General features: G+C 41.5%; 1 protein-coding gene across 3 annotated transcripts in view; it reads left to right on the top strand.

The window, feature by feature from the left end:
• Window positions 1-7,738, top strand: part of AGPAT3 (1-acylglycerol-3-phosphate O-acyltransferase 3) — a 93,830-nt gene extending 86,092 nt beyond the window's left edge. For 2 of the 3 annotated variants that reach the window (XM_075033611.1, XM_075033612.1), the window contains 3 exons: window positions 926-1,001; window positions 3,228-3,426; window positions 4,093-7,738. In XM_075033611.1, the coding sequence (XP_074889712.1) occupies window positions 926-1,001; window positions 3,228-3,426; window positions 4,093-4,181 (364 nt within the window). In that variant the 3' untranslated portion in view covers window positions 4,182-7,738. The remainder of the gene's footprint in view (window positions 1-925; window positions 1,002-3,227; window positions 3,427-4,092) is intronic. The other variant, XM_075033610.1, reaches the window with a different exon arrangement.
• The last annotated feature ends 16,781 nt before the right edge of the window (window positions 7,739-24,519 follow it).

Genomic DNA, 24,519 nt, shown 5'->3' with positions numbered 1-24,519 from the left:
CCCTGGTTGAACAGCAGCAAATTAGTTGCACCTGGGATCACTGTGTCTAGAGCCCTCCCAGAGGTCACCCTTCTGTTCTTACTGCCCTGCTGTAAGAGGGCCCTGATGTACTTCCAAGTGTTGCCAAAATATACTTGAGCTGAGGGTAAAGTGTGTGCCTGCCCTCCACAAACTGAGCAACTTTTTTCTGAATTGATCCAGGACTGAGATGTGTGCCACTGAGAAAGGAGACAACACATTTGTGAGTGTGTTAGTGGCCTGTCTCAGAAAATAAAAGAATGCAGGAAAATGGTTGGCTCTTCACCACTAGAAAGAGGCTCTTAAAAGGTGCCTGTTCTCTATGAGGTCAGGTCAGTTCCTGGAGCTGGGCTTAATTTTCATATGCACCCAGAACTGCATGCCTCAATCTGTAGGGCTGGAGAGGCAGAGAAAAGCGCAGTTGCTGTAGACAATGTTTTCCTTAGGGTTGGTACAAAGTGAATTTTTAACCACTCCTCCCATTCCTTCCACAATGGGGTTTTCACTAACACAGTGTAACAAACAGTTATCCTGGGGTTTGCCACTTGCTTGTCTTTTCCCAGCTCTGGGTGCCTCAGTCTGAGCTCACTGGCAATCCACCGGTGGCGATTCCAGTGAAGGAAGAACAATGTTTGAATGGGAAATGCTTGTTTTACTAATGTGCTTTGAAATTGATAGGAGCTTGTATGGTTTCTTTTGTCTTAGGAATCTGAGTTTTTAGGTGGAGAATCAGTTGTTATTTAAGTCTCAGTTCTCTGCATTTAAGACCTTTGCCATCAGGGACAGTATTACCTGTAGCTTATGCCCTTCATTGAATGGAAGATCCTCCCTAGTAGAGGTCTAAAGTCAAATACCTGGATTTTCCCTTAATATTTTTTTTCCTTTTTTAATCTCTCTACTAAACTAGGAGATTTCCTCTGGAAGATATCCCTCAAGATGAAAAGGAAGCTGCAAACTGGCTTCATAAGCTTTACCAGGAAAAGGTAAAGAGCTTTGCTTTCTTTTCTCTCTTTTGGGACTTTCACAGGGGTAGTGTATTAAGGCACTGAGTAATGCACACTATTCTACTGGATAGAGAGAAGAGATGTAAGTACTATGTGTAATTAGGCAGCCATCCCTCAAACTGCTGGGAGGAGCAGTACAGAAGAGCCCCTTGGCCGCAGAGAGCTGGCTAGTGAGTAGGTTTCAAATTGCTGGGAAGCACAATGGGATTCAGCGATATGCCTGAGTTGCGGAAGTCTAATAGCAGTCCACTGTCTTTTTATATTCTTCAGTTCTTGGTCTCTGTCATACATTTCTAAAAGCTTCATTTTCCCTGTGGGTGTTTTTTAGGCACTCAAGAAGAGTGATAACTGTCTGTCAGAGACAGCCGGTCCCGCTCTTAGCTGCAATTGTCCTTTGCTTTCATGTTTCTTACACTGTCACTTTCCTTCTGCCTCCTGGTAATACCTCTGCAGTGGTGTGTGACATGGTACAGACAGTCCCTGGGATCTGCTGCCAGGGACTGATGTAGTGCATGGCCAGCGTGCCTTCAAACGGCTCAAAGCTTTTCCTCCTGTCTTTTCTTTTTTTACCTTAGGTTAATTTCTTGACCACAGATTCAGCAGTTCTGTGGAGAGGAAGAGAGAACTGTAATTAATGTTGCCGAGCCCTAATTGGTGGATTGTTGAACTTGAATTATTTATCCTGATTTTTGTGTTGCTTTTCTTTGTGGGAAAACAGAGGAGCACAGAAACTGTAACTACCTTGGGCTTTCTTCTGCTATGATGACCTGTGCTGTAGCATTTCCAAGCTTACGCTTAGTCTGTAGGTAGGCAGAAGATTGTTCTGAGTTTCATTTTGTTCATTTTAACCTAATTTGTTTGAATACCTAACCTGTAACTCAGTTAAGGGGAGAGAAGTTATCTTACAAAGAACAGTAGCTATCATCATCTTCTTCCCCCACCTCCCATTAGCAGGTGTATCAAACTAGCTTGTGGGTCAGTTAGTGTAATAAGGGATTAGAGAGCTTAAAAAAAAAAAAAATTGAGATCCTTGAATCCCACCTTCTGCTATCAGGGACATGCCATCATGTAATTCGCTTGTGAAAAGGCTCTTAGATGCAGGAATTCCTTCTGACATTGCCTGGCTGGAGGAGCAGACATTAAGGTGTATGTTAACGGGGGTGGTCTTTCTCTGCTTGGCTCCTGCTTTGTTAAACAGTAAATGCAGAGCTAAGCAGATGCAGCACAGAGCATTCACTCTGCTTGGCACCATTCCTTGGGCAGAATGCTCTGCTTTCCTTGCAGATGGAGGGCTTGGTGTTCCTTGCTGGTGTTGGCTGTACCTCCGCTCAACTTCGGTGTGAGGTGTTGCCGGGGAGGTATTACTCATATACATGGATATTTTATATATTGATCTTATGGTGGTAGCAACATGTTGTAACTGGAATCCTTAAAGTGCTATTCCTGCACGGAGGGTATGTCCTCAAAAGGCTGTGTTATTCGCAAGGAACACCTTGCATTTCTCAGCGCTTTATAAGGGAAGGTAAAAGAAAAACAAATTAAGCAGGGAAAAATAAGAACTAGCCAAACTTGAGCCATCCTTGGTAATGGCTTGGAAACCTTGCAGAAGATTCATACAAACTGAGGGAAGACTGTGGGCGTGCTGCCCTTTGAGTGATGTGTTTCATGATTGCATCTCTCTGCAGGCTCAGCTCAGGATGCAACTGCTCTATTGAAGTCTCGGGGTTATGGCTAGCACAGTGCCGTCTCTGCAGGTTACCTTGTGCTTTGCCTGCCTCTTCTGGCTGCATGTACAGCATTTTTCTGCTGTGCTTTGCTAAATCATGCTGACCTTTCTGGAAGTAAAAATGGGAAGAAAAAGCATCCAGCAAAGAGGCAGGTAGTGTCTGAATTGGGCTCTGGCCTGATCCTGCTCTAAACTCCTATGCAATTAAGAGAAGAGATGAAGATATTTGGTAGTGGAGAGGCTGATACGGTTTCAGTTTCTGATGGTGGCCAAGATCGCCTTCAGAGGGCTAATACGGTAGCCTCAGTGGTCAACAGAAATGCCCAAGTAAATGACAGCAGATGGAAATGGATACTGTGTACTCTTGATGGGTATTTACTGCAGATACTATCCTTGACATTGTCCTGGAGTTGACTAGTCTTGGATTGCTTGGTGCAAACATTATGAACCTGTTTTCTTCTATCTTCTCTTTCTCCCAGGATGCTTTGCAAGAGATGTATAATCAGGAAGGCATATTTCCTGGCCAGCAGTTTAAACCTCCTAGGAGACCATGGACTCTCCTAAACTTTCTTTTTTGGGCCACAGTTCTCCTCTCTCCTCTCTTCACATTTGGCTTTGGAGTTTTTGCAAGTGGATCACCTCTCCTTATCCTTGCATTCCTGGGACTTGTTGGAGCAGGTAATAAAAGCAGAGAAGATCCTAAGCCCAAAGTGACATGTACCAGGATCCATTACCTCCAATAAGTTCTGTGTATTAATTAATATGAATGGGGCTTGCAGAAGAGTACTTGGAGCTCACTCCGTGGTCTTTATATTGTATAGCATTTTTATTTCAAAAGCTTTAATCCAGGCAAGCTTGCCTTCATATCTTAGGCAATATCTATAGCAATGAATAGCAAGCAAGTCTTGTAGCCCATTGTTACTGTGCCTGAAGGAGAAAATACGTTTACTGCACACCTTGTCTGTGAATTTAAAAAAAAAAAAAAAAAAAAAGAAAAAAATACAAAAATCCCCCAACCAAAAAACCCTAAAAAAACTCCAAACAAAAAAAAAAATCCCCCCCCCAAAAAACAACTAGGGGCAGGGGGGGAATGCCTCAGTGTTCGTAATACCTGTCCTGTTAATAAACATTAATTATATTTTTAAATCTGGATTGTCCTCTTTTAGTGACATCTGACCTGTGATCCATATGCAGCTGCATACAGCACACTGTTGGTCTGTAGTCACTACTGTCTTCAGGACTGGGTTAACTCATGTTGGTTCTACTTGTGCATTTTTACATGTAACTTCCTAAATCCTCGAATTGGTTCTAATATGCCTCCCATTTCTCTGTTATATTTTAAAGCTTCCTTTGGAGTTCGTAGACTGATAGGAGTAACTGAAATAGAAAAAGGCTCCAGCTATGGCAACCAAGAATTCAAGAAAAAGGAATAACTGACAGCTGCAGTTCAGCACATATAACCAGACTATGGTATCCGATTTAACTTCAGTTAAAAAACAACAACAAACACTTAGAAACTATCTTTTTCTTAATAACTGATGACTAATATTAATGAATAAAACTTGAGCCAAGAATGAAGAAGTTGGAGGCATCAACTGAAGAGAACGCATCAACTTCCTGCCTGTTTAAGGATTACTGTAGTCAAACTATGGGAGAAAATCTGGGGTGGGGTGGAAGAAGAAACTAATTTTTCTTGCTTTGTTGGGGGACTTGGGGGTAGGGGGAGAAAAGAGGGCATTGGCCATGGCCACGTGCATCTTCAGATGACTGAATACACTGGTTTCTGTCAAAAGCACTACACTCACTTTTACAACAGGAGCCATTGAATGTTTCCTCTTGCTAAAGCCAACGTAATGTTTGTTGATTTCCAACTTTTTTTATTAATGAGCCAGGAAAAAACAACCCTTCTTAAGTTAATCAACAGATGTTCACTGGGTTAGAGTCATTTTGGAAAGGCTGTGTTCTCATGGCTACAGGTGAAATCCTATTTGTATGTGACACTGATACTTTTTATTTTTAGACAACGTCTTAAAACTTCTGTAATGCAAGAGAATGGATAGTGGAGTTTGGAAGCAGTGTGTTATTGATCAGCACATACCATAGAACAGGTCCACTAGTATTAAAACAGTATAAAATTCTCATCCTATCTCCTGCTAACTGCTCAAGGCTGCTTAATTTCAAAATACTACTTCAGTCTTGAGTGTTGTTTGCCCTGTTTCACATCGTACATGTACGATAATCTTGAGTCTGTTGAGGCTTGTTTTGTTTTCTGAATTAATGGTGACCGTGGGGTTTGGAGTTGTGCAAAGGAAATTTATTCAATTGTCCTGACGTTTTCTCCTTTTATTTCTGTTCGCATCTCTCATCACCAAAGTCCAGTTCAGTCAACCTGTCTTGGTAAACTGGGAGGCAGCAGCAGAAATCAGCACAGTAGTTTTCAAAATGTCTTCCTTTACAAAAAAATTTGAAAAGGAGAGGTCTGTAGCAGTCAGATTTCAAATACTGGCATCTCTTGAACTTTTAATGAGAGTTCTGACGTTGATTCAAATGGGGCCAGGATCTTACCCTGTGTGCTGTAATGATAGGGTGTGCTGCACTTTCTACTTGGTCGTGCTTTAGATGTTAATGTGAAGTATATTGCAAGGTGAGCTGTGCTGTTAAGAATTAGAAAGAGTATGGGGTCTCTTCAGGGATTTTAAATATCTTTAGTTTTGCTTGTTGATCTTTCGGGTTTTTTCACTGAAAATTAGAAATCAGAATCATGGCTGTACCTGTCTCTTTTTTTTTTTTCTTTTTTCTTTTTCTCCTTCCTTTTTTACAAATGCATATTCTGAGATTTTTGTAGATTGCTGCTGTATGCATAGCTGGAGAATTATTTGCAAACAGATGAGAACTACCTGTATGTTCAAGTCTGAAGGCCACAATCTGCATTCAGCTACACTCAGAAGTTGGTGAAATGGGTTGCAGATCTACAGCTGAGGGCAGAAGCTGACCCTCAGGGTCTGTGTTTTTAACCCAGCTGCCACTAGAATATTTATCTCACTTTTGTAAAGAGCAGATCTTATCAAAGCAGTGGTCGTTAATTTTCATCTTTGCTTTAGTAACCAAGATAAGAGAGTAATAATTTACTTTCTTCTCGTATTTACTCTAACTGTTGGAATGTAACCTCTTCTCCCACAGGTTTTTCTGTTTTCAAACACTGGAAGAGCAATTTTGTAACTTAGAAAAATATTTTACTTGGGGTCATTAATCACTGTTCTGTCATGCACTTGATTTTATTTGTGGTCTTTTCAACAAGAGGATTTGAAGGATGATCTGTGTTGTCTGTCTCCTGTTAGATTCATCCTCACTGAATCATTGTACCTGTAGCCCCAGCATTAGAATGTCATCTTTGTCCCCTCAATAAATCTTCCCTAAGATAGGGGATGCAAAACTGTTGTTAATGTTAGTGGAATTTGGAATATGCTTTGGGAACTGAGGAGAACAGAGCCTAGCCATGACTCTGTTTTCCTTGCTGGATGTTTTTGTACTTTGTCTTTAAATATGGTTAGACTTCCAAATGCTGATAAAGATAACTCTCTGACTTTTCCCTGTTTTTTAAGTGGAGGACTAAAAGCAGTGGGCTTTTCTTTCTTTTCTTTATGTTTTTTTTTTTTATAAAGTAATTAAGTAATGGATATAATTCTTGCTTCTTAGAAAGATGTTAACAAATGCTGTATACTTGCTTCCTGAAGATGATATTGAGTATATATAAATTGTACTGGCTTAGCAGAGTGAGTCTTGCAAAGCAGGCTGACCATTGACTATGTTTTATACTTACATTTTGAGCAGTATATTAATGGGCATGACAAGAATTTCACAAAATAAATCCCTTCTTAATGCTGAGAAGCAGGGAGATGCTTAAAGGAGAAGGGAATTAGTAACCTTTCTCTTTACGGGATTCTTTTCTCCTCTTAGTGCATGTAACTCCCTATTCAGAATCATGGGATTAGTGCATGTACATCAAGGGGAGAATAATCAACAGTTCATATTTTCTTATCATAACTTATTGGTCATGCTTTCTTTTTGAAAATATAATAAATACAACATCAGTTACTTAAATTTTGCTCTTCTAAACAGACATATCAGTAGCCATTTGGAAAACTGAAATATACAGCAATGCACAAAACAGTACAAAACCAACACAAATCTCTTCATTTTGAATTTTATCTCAAAGGGGGTTTTTACACACACGTGCGCGCACACGTACACAGAGTTTGTATAAATTAAAATGACTGGAAATAGCTGAAGTTAATGTCACTAATGAAGATTAGCAGGTGGCTTGGATTGGAAAAGTGAGCATAGATTTTATATCTTATTTTCTTCTGGTTTAATAGAACATAGCTTGTATATTTGACTACCAAGCCCTTTAAGAGCAATAATAAACAAAAATATATCATGTTTTTCGTCTTTTGCTTTTCAACCATGCTAGGTTTAATAAACTTAAAGCTACAGGAGCATTTTCTCTCTCAAGCTTTCAAAACTTTCATTTATTGCTTGTTTAGACTAAATACCGTGTTCTCCAGTACGGACTTGCAAGCTGACTGCCATGGAGTTCAGCATTGACTCCAAAAATGAATGGTTCTCAGACTAATATGGACAGATGCTACGCTCTTGGCCTTGGCAGCACTTGTCATTGTCATGAAGAACAATGATGTTTCTCTCCCAACTGGGATTTGCAGTTCCAAGGTAGCATCACATTGACCTACGTCTAAGAACCTGGTGGGAGAGCTCGGAGACTGCTGATGTTGTGGCATCTCTCACTTAGGAAGGCACAAAAAGCTGATGCTGAAGAAGGACCAGATGACTGGTATCCAGAGGTCTTGGCTCGGTAGGGATTACAGTTCTCTTTGCTCATTGTGGGCTGAATGTGCTCTTGCAATTGACTTTGCGTCACTGAGCAAAATATCTGTCTCTGGCACAAAGAGCATGGGCAACGTTCCTTTGTTCTGCTTTAACTTATCTTGAAGGGCTCTACACTTAATTGCTGACCAATGAATATGACTACTACCTTTGTCCTAATTGCCTAGTATTCACAGAAAAAGTGAGTGTGTCTGCTCACTTCCATGTGATACCACCTGTCTCCATCACTGATGTCTGTATATTTGCTTGCCTGTATTTTCTGCAGATGGTTCGGTTACAACCTCTTAGCTGGAACTTGGAGCTTTCCAGTTCAACCAGTCCTATAGACATTGTCTCACATAGCTGGGGTTTTGTCTTCCTGCATTTTGGCGCTGGTTGACATGCTCAGTAGGTCTGAAGTGACACAGTTGTATTTAAGTTGTGTTAAGCGATGATGCAACTTTGCTGCTTCAGAGCAGAACTTTTATTAGGGAAGAGAAGTCCTTCCCAGGCCTGCTCACATAGGCCACCACTACCTGGTAGCAGGTCCCTCTGGCATTGATGAAACCAACAGAAGGGAGTTGGGACAAGGTCTTCACTAACAGTTGGAGTAACAAGCGAGTAGGGGTCGCTGTACATCTGATAATTGCTGAAGGTACCGTTTCTGTCTGGGACTACCCCAAAATCTGGTTTTGCTTCATGTACATTTTGGTTAAAGAAATGTGGGGTTGGAGGCTTTTAATAATGCTGAGTTCACACTATGTAGAGTGCTTCAGATTGAAGACAGACAATATTCACATATTTTGGCATCTTGGAGAAGTATGTTAAGAAGTCTAAGGCCAAGACTGGACAGACCTTACCCAAGTGTGTTTCATTCAGGTGCTGGAGGCCAATGCAGATAAAAGGGGAAAACCCATTCCTGTATTTCCTTTGAAAATCGGATGCAGTGGTGTAGCTCACAGCGTCTCCTGGATGCCTGTGCGTGTATGTCACTTGGTATGAAGTTTCTGGTTCACGGCAGACAATTACTACACGTTCTGGTTTATGCCTGTGGAAAGAAGCCCATCCCTGCAATGGTAATGCTGAATTCGTACTCTGACCCAGTTTGTCACAGCTACTTGTTTCCATATTTCTGAACCTTTTGGTCCATAATGGGCTGCTCCACAGCTGCCAGCGCTGAGTGAAGCCAGGATTTGAAGCAGGTGACAGCCGTGCTGAGAGCTGCAAGGTGCATCGCTGAAGGGAGGAGGAACGCTGCAAGGTGCTTCACTGAAAGGAGGAGGAACGCCGACAGGTCTGGCCAAATTCTTGCCCTGAGAAAATCAAGCGATTGCCAGGAGTTTTGCAAACCAGAGATAAGCATGTGCGTGGGCAGGAAAACTCTGACTCTTAATATGAATGTGAAACCTCCCTGTGACAACTTAGAAGTTAACCCCTGCCACGTTCACGTGATTGGGGTCAGAATTTGTCTAAAGGGCTTGTTACAGATGGCAACTCTCATGCTGCCACACTTCCCCCTGTCTTGAAGACTGGTTTATCTGTCTCGGCAATCTCTGTATCAAGGTCCTTGCGTGGTTTTTTTACCCGCTATGGTTTTGAGGGAAAACTCTGGAAGTCAGTGTTGCAGAATCTGTACCACACTTGGTAGCCACCAGAAAATGTCATGGAGATATTTCACACTTTGGAATTGGGAAGGCAGTGGATTGGCATCTGGAAGCGAAACATGTCGTGTTTCTCTTGTCCTTGGCCTCTCTAGGTTTATGGAAAGCTGCCTGTATTTCTTAAAATGTTATACCTGTAGTGACAAGCCACCCTTCAGTTTTTGAAACTGTGAAGAAAGTTAATTTGTGCACTTTCACTGTTGAGAGTACTTGAGTGCAGCTGCTTGTCTATTTCTAAAAAGCTTTACGTTAGCAGAAGCAGCATTTTATCTTTTTAAGAGGAAATACATTTTAAAAATAGATGCTTTAGCAGAAACTGGAATATAATAGTACTTTTAAAATCTAAATTGAAAGCATTCTTTAGTGTGGAGGCTACCACTACCAGTTTGCAGTCTTACACAAGTTTTATTTCTTTTTTTTTACTTTGGTTAATGTGCATTTTCAAGGAAAACACACCGATTTACTAGTCACACTAAAATCTAATTTGCGAAGGGAGGAAGAGTGGGCAGCAGAAGCTAATCAAGAATGAATTATTTTTTTTTTCCCCAAGGTATGAACTGGTTCTGTGGACCTCCTTTGTTATGTGCATGTGCATCTGTGCAGAGAGCCAAGCTGTGTGTCTTCGTATTATTTTGCTTCAGCTTTGTCAGAGCTGTACCTTGTGACAACTGAATGCTCCTTGCCTGAACGCCAGGCAGCCACTGTCAGCTGGCGTGTCGCTCACTCCTAAAGATCACCAGCAAGTACTGTAGCTTTAATGAAAACCTTCTCTCTGAGAAAACTCAGCATCCTTAACCTGATTGATTTGTTACAAACTTGTCATTTGGAGGGAAGTCTTAAGTACCAGATGATCATTATTAGCCAAATCTAACGAGTAATAAAACTGTATACAGGGTACACATTTACTGTGCATGTGTATATATTTTTGTACATTTTTACAGTTATTTCCTACACTTGATTTTATGACGTTCCAAAGAGATGCATCTGAATCTGGTTAAAAACAAGAAGCTATTAAGAAAACCCAACCTTGTCACCTACTGTAGTTTCTACTAAGAACTGAGCCCAAACAAATACGCAGATTTACAGTGCTATGCAAATATTACTTTGTAAGTCGTCTCTTAAATTATGCTTAAGTAGTTCATGCTGTTTTTACTGGGCTTTCAGAAAATGATTAACGCAAAAGACTCATCTTGTAAAATAAAATAGCTTTGGCTGTGTGAAAGTACTGTATATTAGAATCTCATTCACACTTTCAGTAGCTTGTTTTAACTGTACACGATTTGTACATAATATGCTGGCATAGAGGGTTTTTTAATTGTGCTTGAATGAAAAGGGGTGACAGTCCAGCATCCGTTTTTTTGTGATGTTATTCAGTAAGTAGCTGATAATGTAACTGGGAGATCTGCATCCTTTTCCTATTTGCCACTCTGGTTTTTGTAACAAAACGTGTACTGAGGGCTATTTTCTTTTTGCTTTGGTTGGTTTTATTTCCATTTACTCTTTGTTTTAGTCTCAGTCCTGCAAACTGATGCATGTGAGGGCCACGTGTTTGCAGCAATAATCTGGGTGGATCGTTTTGTGGGGGCTGGGAGTAAAGAACAAGCTTAACCCTACGTCCATTCCCTGCACTAAGCCAGTCACTGAGAACTGCGGAGGGACGGTGTGTTACCGTAGCATTTATAGAAGCAGTACATAAAGTTTTGCGTGGCTCCTCCAAATGACTGGGATGGGGAGGGATGTTCCTTTCCTGAAGAATCCTCCAAAGTAAACCCAAAGCTGTATGATTTAAGAAGTTGGGACTCCAGCAGGGTAAGCTCCTGTACGGATAGATGCCGTAGATTAAACCAATTTTTCAAATCTGACATCTTTTAAGTTTCTATTTTTCACTGGAAGATAAAGACCTTCCCCCTTCCTCAGCTCTATGCCAACATCATACCCTCTCACCTGAAAGCAAACACGACCTGCTGGAAGATCACTTGGCATTTTTGCTCCCTTCCCCACATTTTTAGCAGAAGGCTGCCCAACAGAAGTAGATGTCTACAATTTCTACCTCTAGTATATCCCTGGCCTGCCTCTGTACCTGCTCAGTCCCCTAAGACATCAGCTCTTCTTTAGGATATTTGTGCCTGTAACAAATGACAGGTTATGTGATCATATCCTGTTCCTCTGCTGTCTTTTTGCTAGACTACAAGCACTGAGTTCTTGGTTTGTCCTGTAGGTTTTCCCTTCCCTGATCCTTTACTCCTTTGAATATTCCAAGTTGTGCTGAGCTGCCTTAAAATGACATCAGTTGTACCATGTGTCACTGTATGGGCAGACCTTTTTTGTGGAGAGGATGGGCTCTGATTCTGAGAGTACGCAAGCAGAAAGTTCTTTTCTGTTACTTTTCTAGTTTGCACAAATACAGCTTTTCTTATCTCTGTGCCTCCATTGAGTCTCCTCAGATCCATAATTCATTTTTAAAGGCTGATGATTTTGATCTGGAATTTTTAATGCTCTGTTCCAGGACTATTTTTTTAGCTTTAAGGTGAAAAATACGGGTTGAAGTTTTTATCAGTACAGCATAATAAAGAATTCATTAGATTAGGATGGTATGATCCTTAGTACGTGCATGCAAAAGCCCAAGCCATGAAAAGCAAAGCCCCAGCTGATGGCAGAGCTCTGTTCCTTAATGTGTGTTGTCCTGCCATGCGCTACAGAAGAGACATTACTGTCATTAAATTCTCGTCCTCGGAGGTACCTGTCTTGTCTCATTGCCTATCCACCTGCCCTTCTGCAAGTCCTCATTCCTGAGCTGCTTTCTCTTGTTGAACAAGCCAGTGTCAGACATCGCAACTACACATACCGGAGAAGCAGCAGTAGTCGGCGGTGGGCTGTATGGACAAGGGTAGGTTGATGGGCAGCACTGTGCAAGGTAGCTGTGGAAATGGAAGAAAACATTTGCTACTTGGACAAAGGCACAGGGAGTGTCATTAAGTGGTTTGTTTCTGTACTAGGGAGTCCATGGTGACCTTTAGGTTGTGGGAGCTTCTTGCACACCCTCTCTTTAAATTGCAAATACAGTAGGGGGTTGACTGTGGCTGGTAGTGGCACCTCCTGGGTGTAGCTCTTCTAGATTCCTTAATCTCACTTATTCCACCCTTTTTCTTCCAATGCTGCATTAATGTGTTTGGGAAAACAGCCTGGAATTCCATAAAAGCAATGGTGTATCCTCAACACCAGACACAATCAGCTGCTGCACTGGGAGCGAGTGCATGTTTCAGATGTGCTACACTCCTGACTGCAGTTACGTTGGGCAGAGGGCTTTTTGGGGGGAGGAACAGGTGAATGCACTTTCTACATACTTCCAAATCTGCAGTGTGTTCCTGAGAGGCTTGACAGACTGAGTGCATCCATGAAACAAAACTTTATGTAAATGTAATAGGTTTTTATAGGTAGACATAAGCTTAGTAACTGTGGTATGGGTTAATGAAATGTTCTTCTGGATTTTTCCACCCTATGGATTCACATCCATGAACCTATAATATTTTATATTTTTATATATATGTCAGAGTCCAATACTCTCTGACTGGGTTCTTTTAGATATCCCATGTGGAGGGCGTAATGTTTAATTTCCCCTTTGCTGGTCTGCCCAGTTCAGGGAGATGTTTACACCACTGGTTGATCCATTTAACTGGCGATAGCTGTTTTAAATAAACAAAGGCCACTCTCTGGTCCCGTTGTGTTGAGCTAAAGTCAGTTTGCTTTGGAACAGCTGTGGTCAGTCACACTCTGCGTTATTCCCTGAGCTTCACAGGCACATCACCCTTACGCATCTCCACTGAGCCTTCCCTTCTAGGGGTTTACTGGTCAGTCGCAACAATATCATATATGATATTGGTATATCATATGATATATGGTATGATATCAATATATGAGATAAATATAAAAATCCCCTATAATGCTAACATCTTTATGTTCCTGCTGTGATAAAGGTATGTGCCAAAGGCATTCCTGCTCGCTCCTGGAACGGCAAAGCACATTGCTTCCCAAGGCATTTGCTAGAAAGCAGACTACCAAAAGCAGATGACACCTTGCTCTCTATGGTAAATAGATGTGCTGGCATGTAAGTGGTGGGATATAATGAACAGGCTTCCAGAGGACTGACTGCAAAGAACATGGTACAGAGCACAGCTGGCTCTGACGACAGGTTGTTTTTCTTTTCTTCGCTGTGACTTGTGATGTGAACCGCCTTTGTTTTTCATCTTGCTGACGTAGGGCAACATTTGCAAAAGCTGAATTCAGTGGTGGCCTTGTTGTCTTTTGACATCTCTTTTATTTATTTGTCCAATGAAGTTACAAGCAGCTATATGCTAGTGGTTGCTCTGTTTATGAGGAAAATCAGTAGAAGAAAAACTAGGCAGGGTTTAAGAACAGGTAGAAATCTTCTCTTACCTTGGCTGCAATGAAGTACAAACTCTACAAGTATTTTCAGGAAAATGCTATTTCTTATATACTTCCCATCAGCTCAAAGCTAAAGGTAGGAAAGTGCTACACTCTCCTTTTTTCCCATCTTAATTCAGCTGTAGCAAAGTTACACAGTCAAGATTAGGACTGGAAGCTGCACCTTTTAATGGTAGACTTCTACCATGCAGATACACAGCCCCATACAGCCGGTACGGTTACTCTTACCTCTTTGTAGGCAAGAGAGGACGGTAGCTGGAGGACTCCAGACCTAACGACCACCATATTTTGCACTTTGCACAGACAGCAGAGCTGGTTTGCAGGTTGCAGCGGTGGGGTCCACTGTGCTGAGCCAGTCTCCTGAGGCCTCCTGGGGGAAAATCCTTCCCGTTGCGGTTACTCCTCTTCACACAGCCTCTGCAAGTATCACGTCTGAGCCAACGAGGCCAACTTGTTTTACGCACAAGTGGGCTTTCTTCCAGCTGTAAGGCGTTACTTTAAGGAATTGCACAAAAAAGAGGCATGAGGAAAATGCAATTGATGCCGAATGGGCGGACTAAGCTCTCCCCTTGTTAGGTCTTTTTCCCTGTTTTGCTGCTTTGTTCCTCCCACGTTACACCCAGCACATAATCGTGTAATTGCCATTGTTTACAAAGCTTTATTCCAAATCCTTGGTATTTAAAAGGTCTATGTTAACTTTTTTCTTTTTTTAGAAAGTTGAAAGTTTTCAGTACAGAGCATTTGTTGGGGTTATAATGGCATAATCTGCCGGAAGGATGGGGAAGCATTGCCAGCTCTCTCTGCCAGCAGGTAGGCTCAGAGCAAGGCTTGCTAACTGAATGTGATAAAAGAGTTTGCCTGGCAAATCCTGTATTTCTTATCTGATGAATTTAGTGTTAATTGCTCACTAAAGGATGGAAAAGACTTTCTCAAACTGCTAAGAAACGCTTCCACAAAAGGGCTTTTGAATATTCTGCACCTGTGAGGTGTGGATCAGGCACAACCATGTGCTGCGGAGTGGAACCCTGTATTTTTGGGGAGGGAAATTTGCTCAGACCAGGGTTAGTTCCCTGTCAGATGGGAACAAACAAACATCATCCCTCCCACCACCCCCGGCCCAGAACTGCAGCAAGATGGGAAAGCTGTGAACTTGTTATTTCCTGAGACTATGCGCTCTTTTGCTGGCAAACATACAAGAAGGCAGTTGGCCTATCTAAATTAAGTACTGCACATAATGGAACAAAAATTATTGCCGTTAACTCCAATGCGATAACGTGGTTGTGGAGAACAAATTGCACTGGAGCAATATGGGGGTTTTTTCTTACTCTCAAAGGGATCTTTCAGCGGAGCAACCTCTGGAGCTAATATTAGGTCTGGGATTTTCACAGGCACTAATAGGATTAGGCACATGACTTCCTTTTCAGTCTGATGGGAGTCAAGTGTTTAATTCCCTTGGGCTTCTCTGAGATTTTAGCACAGATTCAGAAGCGGCACCCAAACTGCCAGGACACCCAGATTTTCCTCTCTGGCTGTCCCCTAAGCAAGGAGACATTTGCTAATTGGCCCATCAGAAGGGTAAATGGCCTTTCCAAGGAAGAGCACTTGATGTGCAACCTGTGACAAAACAGTAGTCGCTCCCACTGAAGATGTAAACCAAAACAAAATATTGTGACTTCATATAGTACCTTACACAAAAATGAAATAATGGAATTGTGCTCTTCCACTCACAAGAGGAAACCTGTTCTCATTTATGAACAACTCAGTTGGCAGGGAGTCAAGCTTAGTCTTACTCAGCTTCAGTTTGGTGCTTAGGGCAAGGTTCAGAGCACCTTTCTGTCTTCAGGCACAGCTGAAAAAGACTTAACAGTGTTAAAAGTAGCGAAGGTTTGTTTGCAGTGCTGCTGGAGGACTGGATGTAATTAGCATCATCAGTTAGAAATATTTACTGCCTTATTATTTGGGGGGCAGTGGTGGTCAGAGCAAGAATTGATGAGAGATCTCATTGTCCTTCCTCTCCTGTCAATGATATTTTTTTGTTTTACAGCTGTCTTCGTAGCTTTATTACTCAGAGCACCAATGTCTAATAGGATCAAACCCTGAAATAGAAACCTGCGGTGGAAAAAGCCTGTGCTGCCTGGATGTCTTTGTGATCTCAAAACTTACAGTACTGTTGTGTTTCTGGTTGCTTAGGCTTCCTTCTTCTCTGTGAAATCACATATGCACTGAAATTAAGAGGTAGCAACTGTCAGTTTTAACCCTCTCTGAGGGGTACTGCTATTATGGCATCTAGGGTATTGGGCCTTTTTTTTCAGAAGTGAAGGCTGGTGCTAATGGAGCATCTTGCCATTTGATGGTGGTGTAAGGAAAAAGTCTCCTGTTAATGGGAGTCACTCCTGTGAACGCCTCAGATACCAAAAAACGCACTCCATCTCTGCTCCCATGAACGAAAACATCTGATGTCTTCATAACTAGGTTCCAGTGCACACATAAAAGCTGTCCTCTCTCCATCCGAACTCGAGATGATGAGTTTGGTTATACCTGTCATGTCACTGCAGAACCCAGTTCTACTGATCCACAGCAAGAAAAATAATAAGGATTCTAAAGTGGAGGATTCTTACCTGAATATTTACTTCTAGGCTTGTTGTGATGGCTTTCTGGGCCTCTTCTTCAGACTTCATTATTCTTGCAGTACTTCTGTTTTGCCACCCAGGGAGGACCTGTCTAAGGTAAGCTTGCAAGGGAATCGCATTTCTAATTAATACTGCATTTTAATTTATTAACTAATAGCTTTTGACATGCTAATTTTGAAATGAGCTTTCCCTTGATGAGTTCAGAGAAGAGTATTTAAATAATGGTGTAACTCACTTTAAGATTCCCTCCTCCCCTCTCCTCATCAATTTTTAATTATACCTTGGACACATGAGCTCTTCCCCAGGCTGGTGTGATGGACAAAAAGAGATCCTTATTGCCTAGAAAACCAAATTAGAAATTTTATGGTCTATCTCTTACCAACTTCACCCGTAGTCTTCAGAAGCTCGTTCTAAGCAGGAGGATAAATGAAGAGAAGTAACAACCCAGAACTACTCTGTTACAATGTGTTTGTGCAAAAACATAATTACTTAGTAAAGGTTTATTTTATTCATGTTTCCTGTAATATGTTTTTTAAAGTGGCTTCTAGAAATGACCACACATCTATGTTTCTAACAGTGTATTAAGTGAAAATGAATAGAGTCATGAATATACGCTGGAGGAAAGGGTTGTCTTTGGTCTGGTCTGTACAGTCCCTGGCTGAGGGTGTACGGGTGCATGGCCCACAGTGTACAGCTGTTAAAACAACTTGAGTAACAGTGATTTACCTCCTGAGCTGTGAACAGGGAGCTCTCTGGCTGTGACACAGGTTAAATAAATCATGGTGTCTCTAAGCCGACATGACAGGTTGTGTGTACCTGGCAATGCAGTCACCTTGCTGCGGTGATACCAAAGCCCCCACACTTGAGTTGTGCGTGGAAACATCCCGCGGTGGCGTCTTACCTCCCCCTTTCCCCAAGTACGGCCAGTGTTCAAATTTTTGTCTTTCTGTGCTTCTAACTCCTCCTCTCAGGATAGTATAACTTTCCAGATAAACAAGAAATAAGCCCTTTTCTTCTAAGGTCTTCAGCCTCAAGACAAAGTTCAAAACTACCTTGGGGTGTGACTGCCCTGGGACTCTGCCTTGGACTCTCTCCCACTCATACTCTTGGCATAAATGAGAATGAAACTTCTCACACAAGCCTTCTCTCACTTGAGCTAGGATAATTGCTTTCCACATTCTTGCAGTAAGAGCTGACTATTCTGCAACAGCTGCTACGGCTGCACACTCGGCAGGGCTGGATAATGTGAAAAAGGGGGCTGCTAAGGGAGCACGTTCAGAGGCGGGTGATACAGAGAAGTAGCATTCATGAAATGCTGGAGAGAGTACTGGATGCTGTCCGTCTGGATCTTGACATTTAAGACCAGCTAATTAGCCCTAGTGCCTCCTCGCTGGCAGCTGAAGTGTTTCTGTTTTGCAGCTCACATCCAGGATTGACATCCTGAAAATACTCCAGAGCTACAGGAACTCCTGGGGTTGGAGGGCCTTCTCCGTCTGCTGGCACCTGACCTTGCTTCTGCCCGTGCTGGAAGCGTGCTGGTTGAAAAGTTGTTCGGATTTCAGCAGAGCTGTAAAAGGCTCTAAGATCACTGCCCTATTGCTAGTTTCTAAGTAAGTTTGAGTGACTCGGGAAATGGATATAAATGACTTGCTAGGGGAGAAGAAAAGGAGACAAGTATAGCGGTGGCTCAGCTGCAAACATGACCAGGTTGAATTAATTCCTCTGGTCTTCAGAATTAGCTTGGAGTAAGACCTGCCATGTCTACTTTTTCCTCTTCTTTCTTCTATTTTGTTCATGTGGTAAAGGGAGAGAAAGCACAGTTTGCACCATTAGGCACCTAACTTTATCATCCTGATAATGATGTTCATACTTTCATACTCAAAGTTCATACTCAAAATTGCATAATTTGGACATGTTGTTCTTTACCAAGGTGGATAAGTGTACTTGTAAGATACTCAGCATTTGATCTGTGAGTTCAAATGCCTTTCTCCTCATGCCTGCAAGGTGAAGCTGCCTCTGATTGATAACTCAAACACACTGCCTGTTTGTAGCATCTTCCCTGGACGAGTAGGATTTTTGAGAGCTATTCAGAGCAAGCTGTTTGGGAGAGGAGGAAAGCCTGTCTTGGAGTGCTAGAAAGAGAGGCATTGCCAGGAAAGGAGGTTTCTTTGAGTCCCAGAAGACGAAAGACTGATGTTGAAACAATTATGAAGGTTATGGCAGAGAAATAGCATGCTACCGATCCTCCCTTCCAGGCTAGGTAGCATCTCCCCCTCCTTGCTCCAGCTGCTCTGCCTTGGCTTGCTGGCCAGTTTTTTGTAGACTCCTTCCTTAAATGACTTCTCTTTTCTCTTCTCTCCACTTCTTCAGGCTGTGAGCCTTTCCTGACCCTTCCTGAAGGTCTTTGATCCCACATTTCAACCGTGTCCCTCTGCTTTGTCTTAGTGGTCATTTAGGGGTTTCAGAACAAGGACACCTGCAGCTTTTCAGCAAAGTTACTATCGCTTCCTCTGCATTCCCCTTATTTTCATAACTCTGGTGATGGGGGGCAGTTCACACAACACAGCATTTTCTGCTGCAGAAACACAGACAGATGTGTGTGGATGGAATGAAAATGCTCTTGAATAGAGCTGGTATGGAAATGGGTTCCCCATGCTGGTTTTGTTGCTATTGAATGAATTTCAGACAATGATTCTTTCCCAATTATACAAAATAAAAAGCCAAAATTCTGATTATTATGTACAGCTAATGATTTGGGGCTGACACACTAATTTAAAAAGACAAAGTGGCTTTTAAATTGTTCATTTTGAGAAAAGAATTCACTTTACAATATTATAAAATAATTTTCCCAAATGTAAAAATCTTAACAATTTCATTCTATGTTTCTGCAGGTGGCTGTGAATTTGTGAAATCAGTTAATTAAAACCAGAAATTCCTACGGAAAACTCATTCAGTTAAAAATAATCAACTGACTGCATGCAGAAGTGTTTTATTCATTATGACCCAGAGGTGACAAAAAGTTAAGTAAGCTTCCAGCATTAATTTTTACTTTCTTTCATACACAAATTCATTAATCGTAGAGTGAATCCACCATATTTTTTCTCTTGTAGTACAGTAAGGTGAAAAGCCATTGTTAAGCTGATATAAATGCATAAATCAATAACTTCTGGTTTCAATGTTAGGATCACCTTAAAGTCTAGGCAAAGAAATGAAAGTACTTAAAGTGCAGAAGAATGACTTCACTTAATTATTTAATGGGGCAAACACATTGTGTCTCATTTTTACAGTAGTTTGATTAACAGGAATTATCGGAAAATACATCTAAAAGTGCTGTCTGTTGGCACAGGCTCGTGTCTCTGGGCCAGAGCACTGTTCACTGCTGGGCCACAAGCTGGCGGCATCAGACTACGCGTTTTGGTGCCAGTGTTCTGACTGCTGTCCGCAAACTGAAACGAAAACATAAAACTATACATTTGCTCCTATATCTAACTCCTTGAACAATTCTTCCTTTGGGACAAGGTTTTCTTCAGTACTTCTATAAAACTTAGTTACAGTTAATAAGTAGATTTTTTTTTAATTCCAAACACTATACAGAGTGAATGAGAAGAGAAAAGCAACTGCTGGCCATCTCAGTGGAAGCCCGTGGACTTCAATATCCATTTCTCTCAAAAATATTAATTACCAAAATTATCAAAGGAAAAGGTGAGAAATCCCTACAAGCAAGGATTTCTCTTTTAACCTTATTGGAAAAATTCCTTTAAACTTTTCCCATAGGTAGAAGTTGATGCCTATCTTGAAGAAGAAATCTTGCTATAGAAATTCCTTCTGAATTTTCCATTCCAAATATTGCTACTGTCCAGATAATGATAAAGTTGAGCATTCAAATATTCATTCTGCCTATGAAGTTTCTGTAACCATTTTCAGGTCAGATAGGACTTGAAATGTCGGTAAAATACCAGATGTGTAAGCTATCTCCTACCATTTCACCCAGGACTGTTCACCTCCCTAAAGGCTCTGTTTTAAGTAGTGGTGATAATATGTCAAAGCCAGGGTATTGTTTCATTAATATCTCTGGCATAATCCTACACTGTCTCTGGGAAACCAACCCAAAGTGTTAAATGACCAGTTGTTGTAAAAACAAGAAGAGTTGGGCACAGTGCAAGTACTAATTTTTGTGCCTACATTGAAAAGCTCCAGGAAGACATCTTCAAGACCCTCCATGCAACTGGAAGTTGGCATAGTGATGATCTAAATGATTTAGACATTGTACTGGGTCTGGCTGGGATGGAGTTAACTTTCTTCATAGTGGCTCATATAGCACTGTGTTTGGAATTTGTGGCTAAAATGGTGTTGGCAACACACTGAAGTTTTGGCTGTTGCTGAACAGAGCTTGCACAGCGTGAGGGCTCTCCCTTTTCCCCACTGTTCTCCTCCAGTGAGTAGGTTGGGGTGGGCAAGAGACTGGGAGGGGATGCTGCTGGGACAGCTGACCCCAGCTGGCCAAAGGGCTTTTCCATACCATATAATGCCATAACATCACACTCAGCAGTAAAAACTGGGGTACAGGAAGAAGGAGGGCGATTTTTGGCTTCCAAGGTGGCTGCTGTTCAGACTGGTTGGGCATTGGTCTGCATGTGGGAGGCGGTGAGTGATTTCCTTTGCTTCATTTTCAGTCTCTTTCCTTCACCTATGAAACTGTCCTTACCTCAACCCATGTATTTCCTCACTTTCGTTCTTCCTCTTTTCTCCCCATTCCACTGGGGATGACAAGGTGAGCAAGCGGCTGTGTGGCTACTGGCCAGGGTCAAACCACCACACAAACCAGAAAGAAATGTTATAGTATGGTCAGATGTAGAGAATAAAGACATGCTTCTTCATGAAAATATCTTTATTTGGATGTCATCAAATGGGAGCAGTGGGATACGTGGATTAGAGAGAACAAGGAATTTTACATTCACGCCTGCTACTGATAGCAAATCCTGGGATCCTAGCACCTACCATGATAGTCCTGGGCCTCCATTATCTTAAAGGCTATCGGGCACTCAGACAAAACTGGAGCGAGGGAACCAATTACACTGTGGACACTGCTGGTTTTGTCTTCATCCTGATCAAAACCCGACATAGGAATTTTATTTTCCTCCTACCACAGCCTTGCCTGCTGGGGATCATTTCCCCTCCTCAACACCATTCTCTTTCTGTTTGTCTTCTTTTCCCTCTCTGCCTCCCCAAAATAGGACAGCTGATATCATCTTCAAACTCAGCAGGAAGATTTTCAAATGTGGATTTCCTACTGAAGTGGACTTTCCATCAAAACATAAGGCAATTAGGGATACAATTTAACTGCTTTCCTTCCTTTTTCCTACTTCTTAAATATTTGAAAGAATTTCAACGAGGGTTGTCCCAGTAGGGAACCGAAGACTGACATCATATTTTAGGATTTAGTGTTATAACAATGAGGCAGGGTTTAATTAACCTTCTAGCCCCTTGGGAGACCTGAGACAGAGGATCCAGTTCCTCACAAAACCACTGCTGCTTCTCTTGCAGTTATTGAGCTCATTAATCTCTTTGATACTGTACTTCAGACTATAGCTATATTTTATTTTAGTCAAGTTAAAGTGCTAAATATTTTAGAGAGATAATGAAATTCCTTGTCCTGCCCTGCAGAGAATGTAATTTAAACAAACTAGTAACAGAAGAGCTGAGGGAAAAAGAAGGAAATGGAACTCAGGACCAGAAAAAGGTGTGGGCTATGTTGACTTGCCCCATTTGCCTGACACCTGTGCCATGTGGGTTTGTGCATCAAAGCATACGGAATATGATAGAAGGGGACAATGAGAAATTTAACCCTTTAATTGTTTACATTAACCACTGTAAAATATACACATACGGCACATCTGAAACCAGTTTCTTTCTCTGAAACAATCCCCACCTTTCAAGTCAGACTTCATTCCTCCTCCAGGAGGGAGAGTTCCAAAAAGCCACAGAGACTGCCCATGAAACTAGCCTAACCTGAAACGAGCCATGTAACCTGATTCATATTATATATATATATTCATGATGGGACTGCCTGATGGCAGTGACTTCTGGGTGTATAAATCTTTAAGTCATCAATGAGAACAAACATTACAGCAGAACATTAACAACAGCAACTGTGCAAAATTTTGATGGAGAAAATTTTAAATTCTCTGTGATACCTCATAAACCCTATTGCAGAGAGAAGTTGTGAAATGAGGAGAAAGTGACCTGGCTGTAAGATCAGAGTACATATACAAAGTAAAAGTAGGAAGAATAAACATCAGCTGCTGCTACTGAAACAGTAAATGAAGTGTAGTAAAACAAAGTCAGCATGAAGAGTGGAGTCTGCTTTTTCAGAAGTAATGAGTGAGTTTGTGCGCCTTGTTTTGGGAGAGAGAGAGTCCATTTTTTTCCAAGGTTGTTTTCCCTGGTAGTGTGTGCTCATGCACCCGAGGGAGACGACGGTGTGTGCTATGACCCCTGTTCAGCCAGCACACCTCCGCTGCCTCTGCACAGAAGCCAGACTGTGGAGTAGGGATGAAAGGAAGGGCTGGTGCGCACTTCTGCCCACACCAACCTAAAATTCGGAGAAAGCCGAGATGCACACAGACTTGGAAACCAGAAGACTCTTCTTGGTCTAGTAACATAGATGCAGTCTTTTCATCCAGTCATACAGATGCCTGCTAGATTAATCTGCTCCTTTATACTGCACCTCAAAGCCAAGATCCATCCCAGTGGTGACCTACTTGGGCATTGAGCCTATTGCTGTAATAGCGATGATAAAGCTGATACTTAGGAGAAGCATTTGCACAGGCTCTGGCTGGCTATGAACTACATGAAGTTCAGCTCCTCCTCTCTCACTGATTCATCACTTAAAGTGTAGGTATAATTCTGCTCTGCTAATGTGACTAGGGAAAAGTTTCAGGTACCCGATACCCAACAAACTGAAATGATGAAGAGAATTTGCTAGTTGTTTTGCTTTTGTATGCATGAATGTAATTTTATCTTGCCAAGCACATGAGGTTGAAAAATTGGAGAGAACTGTAGCAGCACAATGGCCTGGCATCTACAATATGATTAGGTATTGTGGTTACAAAATTAATGTTCACTTAAGACGTGTATGATTTCCGGTAGAGACAGAGAGTAGGTTAGACATTGCTGGTGTAAAGGAGAGAGGAAAAGGCAAACTCTAATTGCAACTCAAGTGATCCCCTTTTCCCTTTTCCACATTTTCCCCCAAAGGAAAATTTCATCCATTCATTTCAAAATGCAAGGTAAAAGAACAATACTGCCAAAGTCCCAATTTCCAAATGCTTTATTTCTTCTCTGTATAGTTTGCTTTAAAAGATCTACTTTTTCCATCAGAGACCAGTCAATTTCACTTCCCAGACAAATTCACTTTCAAGTATTTTTGGCAATTAAACACCTGAGAACACAGTGAAAAGTTGTTTTCCTTAGTCTTCTAGATCTTCTTGCCTATGTTAATGTGTCTGTCTCTCTTTTCTCTCTCTTTTTTTTGGGGGTGGTGGTAGTGGTGGAAGATGGTGTGGGAATAAGCCACAAGTGCAGCTGTATTTGCTTCACTTGCTATCAAAAACAGCTAGCAAGGCTAGGACACAGGGGTTTTTTGGTTTAATAGAAACAGCTATACTGCAACTATAAAAACTAGAGAGGGGAGATTGAATATATATGAAATTCTGTGGTGATTAAAACTTTTGTCCCAATGAACTATTGACTTTAATCTCTGAGGAAAGGGGACAAACACTCTACAGTAAGGGGAGACTGTTGGAAGAGATGCCTGCTTATTTATTTCACTTGGGTTTGCCTGTTTTCCTACTTGCGTTGTTTAGACTGTGGAGGATGGACTACTTGACAGATGTATGAAATGAATTACTTTGGAGCTTCCTGGAAAGAATTTATGATTTTTTGCACATGTATGTAACTGTTTTTCTTTTCTTTTTCAGTAAATCATATATTTGCCACATACTTATAGTGCAAAATGATGTATAATTGCTGTCATTTTAGTGTTGCAGCACTAAAAAAAAAAAAAAGTAATGAAAAAATGTTAGTGTCCAGCTGCTCACGTAAACCTGATAATCAGATATAACAGTTTATTGTGCTATACAAGATTCTTAAAGTTA

This window comes from Buteo buteo, chromosome 8 (assembly GCF_964188355.1).
Source record: "Buteo buteo chromosome 8, bButBut1.hap1.1, whole genome shotgun sequence".
Lineage (NCBI taxonomy): Eukaryota > Metazoa > Chordata > Aves > Accipitriformes > Accipitridae > Buteo > Buteo buteo.
The sequence above is the reverse complement of the archived record's forward strand: the minus strand, read 5'-3'. Positions and strand labels throughout refer to the sequence as shown.